General features: G+C 40.8%; 1 protein-coding gene across 9 annotated transcripts in view; it reads left to right on the forward strand.

Annotated features, from left to right (window-relative positions):
* Nucleotides 1-625, forward strand: part of FGD5 (FYVE, RhoGEF and PH domain containing 5) — a 295,580-nt gene extending 294,955 nt beyond the window's left edge. For all 9 annotated transcript variants that reach the window (XR_009761507.1, XR_009761505.1, XR_009761506.1 and 6 more), the window contains one exon: nucleotides 143-625. Coding sequence is in view for 5 of the 9 variants with exons in the window: in XM_061618447.1 (XP_061474431.1) it covers nucleotides 143-179 (37 nt within the window). In the remaining 4 variants the exon portion in view is untranslated. The remainder of the gene's footprint in view (nucleotides 1-142) is intronic.
* The last annotated feature ends 6,091 nt before the right edge of the window (nucleotides 626-6,716 follow it).

The raw sequence follows: 6,716 nt of genomic DNA on the forward strand, positions 1-6,716 counted from the left end.
GCAAAAATTGAACAATGTTCCTGCAATCCCAAAAACCAGGCCTATGTGGACTATGCATTATTCTGGGTATGCATTTTAATGTTTATATGGGCTTTTGAATGGAGACTTACAATAAGATGATTATGATTCTATTTTTTTTTAGATGGATTGAAGCCATGAAGGAAGCTTCTGTATTATAGCAGTTATCAATCAAGTGGACTTTGAATAAATACATTTATATTTGCAACAGCACCCTTCTGTTGGAAGAAACAAGTGTATATATCCCACTCTGGCTAAACACACAGGAGAGCACTAGTACAAGACTATTTTGTTCCTTCCTCAAACTTACTTCCTTACAGGTGGAAACTTTTAAAATAAGGAATATTTATGGTTCTTTTTCCATCTCTGCAAGTTCATTCTTCACTGTATTCCACTCCCGTATAATACAGTTGCATCATACTTTCAAGATGTAGAAAAAATGTATGCATTATTTCAAAAAGATGCTTACTCACTCATAGCAACTGTTTCAGTTTTACTTATTTAAGAGTACCATCAATTTGTTTTTCTGTCAGCCATGAAACTGAAGTATGGTGCCCTATATTTTATTAAAACTACAGCTTCTTGCCGAAAGAGCTCTGGACTGACATACCACTAGTCATTTATATTTCCTTGGTTATATTGTGTCATGTTTATTTGAATTGCTGGTAGAGAAAGTGTGCGAAAACATACAGAACACATTTCAGGGAAAAGGAGCAAAAATGGTAATTCAACTTTAATTTACATCAGTGATGGTAAGCTTTCTTTCTTACCAGTTATTAAGGCACTGCAAACCCGAACCCAATTCTTATGAAGAACACATTAGACTTCACTCCAAAGAATGTTAATTTATTCTATACCTTTACACATGTTTGTTTAAAATGGATTATACCATTATACTATTGTAATCGCTGAGGGAATCAGATTTTAAGTAGTATTATAGTACAGTAATAAGATTAATAATCAAAATCTGGTGGCAGCACACAACTTCAACACAGAAAAACATTTAACTGTATTGGCTATAGACAAGGAAAGCTGGGGGAAATGTCTGCTAAGCTGCTTAAGTGTCAGCATGCCACTCACATGGGGTGACTGACATTAATTCTATTCAGGCACTGTTCCTCACGAGAGGCATGTCACATCCCTATCACCCAGCCCCACTGTCTTTCATGCATTGGAAGAAGTCTGAAAGCAGGAGCCTGTTCTATGTGTGTAGGCCCTTTGCACAATTTAGGACCCTGATCATGAAAGGTTCTAACATGTCTTGGAAATCTGCACACATACAGCAGGCTTCCCTGCTTCAGACCTTCCCTCCAGTGCTTGGGCGAGGGTGGCAGCAGTCACAACAGTGGGGTCAGCCTCTGCTCTTCTCATATGATGTTAACCACATGAATATGAATAGGGTTATTGCTTCATCCAAGCAACTATTTGCAGCTGCGCTCTTACTTGTGCCACACTCACCCCAGGAAGGGTGGTTGGGATTCCACTGCATTCTGCCAGCTGAGCAAATGCACACTATGGCCATTGCTTCCTCATCTAGCAGAGCATGTATGATAGGCAGCAACCATAGCACCTCATAATGTGTCCCTAAGGGTACATGTACTCAGTCTTGCATGGAATTTTAAAGTACCTTGAATCATACTCTCATGGGAAGACAATATAGAAGTCTTTAAATAGCCAGTGTAGTGTAATGGTTAGAGCATTGGACAGACTAGGACCAGAATTCAAATCCCCTCAGCTGGATTGATCATGGTCTCATCACTCTTTCTCAGTCTAAACTACCATACAGGGTTGTTGTGAGGAGAAAATGGAGAGGGGAAGAACCATATATGCCACCTTGAGGTCCTTGGAGGAAAGGTGGGGTATAAATATCATAATGAATTAAGTAAATTAAAATATGGGCAGAGTCCCCACATAGTAGCAGCTAGATCTCATGAGACACTGTCCCACTCAATGCTCACTTGCAAATCCGGTCTTTGGTTCATTCTTCTAATCAGAATGCACTAGCAGGTGATGGTAACAAGAGCCTGATGCGATGTCATAAAGTCAAGTAACAGGGCCAATTACACAATTATATAAACATCTCCACACAGCTTTAGAAAAGCCAGCTATCTTAAAAATCTGTCTAACTCAGACAAGCATTTTAGGACCCTAGGCAAAATATACTGAAACTGGGTTGCTCTTGCAAGAGTTTTTATAAGGAAGGCAGAGCAGACCTGGGGGGGCTGCGCTGCTCACCTGACCTCCCTCTGGTCAGATTGCTGCAACATACTGGGAAGGAAAAGGGGAGGGGCGAGGCAGCGGCAAGGTCTGTGTGGAGCAACCATAGCTCAGTGGTAGAGCATCTGCTTTGCATACAGAAGATCCCAGGTTCAATCCCTGGAAACTCCAGGCAGGGCTGGGAGAGACTCCTGCCTGAAACCCTGGACAGCCATGACCAGTCAGCGTAGACGATACTGAGCTAGATGGACCAACGGTCTGACCATATAAGACACTTCTATTATAGACCAACACACTGCTGTACATTTCTTTGTCCAGGCCTTCATCCAAAATGCAAAACATGAGTAGGACTGGGACCTTATGACCCCTAACATCAGTACTGTATCATATCTTTCAGCAAAGGAGATTTTCATTTATTTTTAAAGTTGTCTTTGAAAATTATAGATGCACAATGAAATACAGTTCTATTAAAGAAAAATAATCTTAATATTTATATTGTGTGCCATGACCTGAACTGCGAATTACATTTTTGACTGGGTTAGATCTTCCTCTATCTGTTAAAGATTTCATCATCATCATCATCATTTTATTTGTATGCCGCCTTTCCACATAAAATTGTGCTCAAGGCGGCTTACAGCAAGGTGAACAAAAATACATCTCAAAAACAATTGCAAAAACAATTTCCTAATAACAAAAAATAATAAAACAGTGACATAACAAATATAATAAGCAAAAACATATTTTCAACAAAGATTTGTGTTTATTCAAATGAAATGCTCAAGGATTTGTTGCATTTCAACAATCTACATGGCTTAGGGGAAAAATTAAACACAGTTGTATGGTTATGTTACTTCAGTATCAAGTTTTCTGTTTCATAAAGCCCAGATAGTATGCTAACATGTAGTATGAAAACACAACTTTCAAAATATCTTCAAATAAAAATTAAATTTCAGTGTTCACTCATTTCACATTACAAATTTGGCCTTGCTAGAATCATTCTGCTACCAAATGGGGGAGCAGAAGGGAAGAAGAAAGGTCACACTGACAGGAACAGAATGTTAAATACCAAATGTAACATACTAATAGTGCAATCCTGTATGTGTCTACTCAGAAGGAAGCCTGATTTGAGTTCAGATAAGTGGTATAAGACTGCAGCTTAATTCAAAGGGGCTTCGTTCTGCGACATGTATAGGATTGCACTGCAAGTAACCAACACAGCAATCCAACTCAGGAAAAGCCAGCGGAAGGGGTGCCAGCAGAGGAGCCAATGGGAAGCTCCATGGCATCCATTTGCCATTTGGGAGCCACCGGGCCAGCGGAACATCAGCTGCCAGGAGCTGCACACATGAACGGAAAAGAAAAATGCGGCTCTCACGAATACTCCTACTGGAGAGTAAGTGCTCCCCATTAACTTCCATTATAATTATTTTCTTAGACTGACCTTTTTCTTGGCATAACTTTGACCCTGATAGTAGAGGAAAAAGAGGGTTTACTGAAAAACCATAAATATGATACAATAACGTTCATAATTTTTGGTGTATTTTCTTTTTATTTATTTCTTCATAAAAAACTTTTTTCTTCATAAAACAGCCCAACGCATTTCGGCTTTTGTTAATAGCCTTCGTCAGGGGACTTCACTTCTCCTATTCACGTAACAGTAAGAAAGAGACGTGAATAGGAGAAGTGAAGTCCCCTGACGAAGGCTATTAACAAAAGCCAAAACGCGTTGGGCTGTTTTATGAAGAAAAAAGTTTTTTATGAAGAAATAAATAAAAAGAAAATACAATAACGTTCATAATTTTTGGTGAATCATATTTATGGTTTTTCAATAAACCCTCTTTTTCCTCTACTATCAACTGTTCTTTGACCACCAACTGTACTTTTATAACTTTGACCCTGATCAGGACTCACTGGAGCACTCCAAAGGGGAGTTGGTCATTGGTTAAGTCCCCCCTTGGCCCCTCCACTGACACGCCCTGGAATGCCCCTTTTCTGGGCCTTTGGCCAGCTTCCACCAGCACCCCTTCTGGCAGGCTAGGCTTCCCCAGTAGACCCTGGCTGAGCCGGCAGGGTCCTGGTTCCGCTATAGCTCAGCTGGGGTGAGGGGCTTCTGGCAGCGGAGGCCGTACCTTGCCGGCTCAGCAGGGGGTCCGACCCATCCAACTCCCCTCAACCCAGCGTAAATATGAGTTGGATTGCACCCTAAATGTTCAAAAAATGCACTACAGAATAACTATTACATTTTGGTGCTAGCATTTAACTACTGTTGTATGACATCTACAGAAAAACTACTACTCAAATTTTGTTGTAAAAATGCAGTAATTATTCAGTTCTTGTTTTAAGAAACATGGAAAAATAAAGAGAAAATACCAGGTCCATAAGGATTTGTTACTATTTCTTCTTGGGTTGTATGTCAGTATTTACAGAAGTCATATTAAATGGTAGTTACTTTGCAATCAGTTCTAAACTTCCTATGAAACCCCCTTGGGGGGTATTTAGCCAACTAATACCCTTCTAATGCATGCATGCTTCCCTAGACCTTAACTGCCAAGAGCAAGAGGCTCAGCCTAGCTAGGCAGGAAACCTACAGCTCTCCTTACAAATCAATCCTGCCGATTAGTCTCTTATCTTGTGGCAGAAGTGGTCTATGATCCTTAGCCATACAGCTGAGCAAAGTCTTCATTTAAAAAGTAAGAGATTAGCAAAATACTTATTCAAGCCCCAAGGAAAATGGGAACACTAATTTGGACACACTCTCTCACTTCTGTTAGCTTCTCTGCATTAGAAATGGCAACTTGCTATAGTGGCCAAGAGCACTCTCCCCACTGAACTGTCACGCATGCCTTTGTGACCTTGCTGCGGTATTCCTGTAATGCACTGTGTGGGTGCTCAATGGCCAGCCATACACTTCAGGTAGTGAACCATCTCCTTATGGGGATGGGCATAAGCAGGGCTTTTTTTGTGACACTACTCACCGGTATGGAGTACCAGCACCTCATATTTTTTTTACCAAAAAAGCACTGGGCATTAGTATAAAACATCAGTGTTCCAACATGTGCATTCTGGATATATTCAAAGTGCTGATTTTAACATAAAACACCCTTAATATGTGCTGTTGGTGTGGCTTGAGGTTTTACAGGACTGCCATAGACACACACAGAGCTCACCCATGAATGAACCCTGTCAAGCTGAAAGTCTTTCCATGCATTATGGCCAAATCATTGGGTGAGCCATTTCACATATGTAATTATAGCTACATGGAATCCCCACTCACAAGTACCAGGAACTATATTTCCCAAGTAACCCATAATGCAGGATCAAGATTTCATCTCTGAATCTAAGATCAATCAAACATCTTTTTATCCAGATGCATTTTTATTAGTTCCCTCATGGTTGTAGGGTCCACTACTATGAAGACTTCGCTAACTATCTTTTGAACATTTTCTACGGTGCAGCTCACACTGCTGGCAGCAATCACATCAACAACACAGTTATGTGTCTGGTGTAAATCACACCACACAGATCAGATATGTATGTGTCCTCTATCTCCACGATTATGGTATCCCTTAAAAGCTCTCGGCACATTGTACATATGCTCCACACCCAGCTGACGTTACTTTTTGATTTGTGCTGACTTATGGTCACCACCAGGCTAAACAGTATATTGGACCATACTCAACTAAGTTGTTGCACTAGTGGAAGCCAGCACAAGGATTCCTGCTGGCACAGTGGGATTTCCCCCACACACACAGTGCCCTCCGTTCCCTCCTCAAATCTGCTCCAAAGGATCAGGAAACCCCCTAGAACAGGTTGTGGGGGAGGAAAATGGAGATCATTCTGCAGGGCAAGCAGAAATGCTTGCACTGACAAAACAATCTGCTTAACACTATGTTCACTTCATTCACTCTATGATTTTTAACATGTTTCTGTCATTTTTTAATACATCCAACATATTTAAACAGGTGGACTGCTGCAGTCAGTTACCATCTTGACACAAGTTCAACCAAATGCCTTTAGACCTAACTATAAATGAAGCTTTGTGGGTGCTTCACAAAGGGTGGGGAAACTTCTTCAGCCAGAAGATAGCAGTCCCTCTTTGCCAACTGTCCAAGGGTTGCATCCAGCAGTGGGCACACGCCACATAAATCACACACATACATGCACACATACAGCAAATACGAGACTCACACACACACTTTTTTAACCTTTCAGGCGCAATTGCTAGAGGGATGGTGCTCTTCCTGAAGATTGGTGCTGAGGAGAGGAGGCCAATCCTTCCCTTTCCAGAAATATCATTCCCCTACAACAGTGTTTCTCAACCTTTTTTTAACCCATGCCTCCCTTTTAACTAACATAACATTCCTGTGCCCTCTCTCAAACCTACCGTGCACACGTGATGATGGGCAGATCATGTAATAAGCTGTGTATGATCTTCCCATCTTTTGAACTTTATCTTTTAATATTGTTAATTTAGTTATATT

The sequence above is a fragment of the Rhineura floridana genome, chromosome 3 (genome assembly GCF_030035675.1).
Source record: "Rhineura floridana isolate rRhiFlo1 chromosome 3, rRhiFlo1.hap2, whole genome shotgun sequence".
Classification (NCBI taxonomy): Eukaryota; Metazoa; Chordata; class Lepidosauria; order Squamata; family Rhineuridae; genus Rhineura; species Rhineura floridana.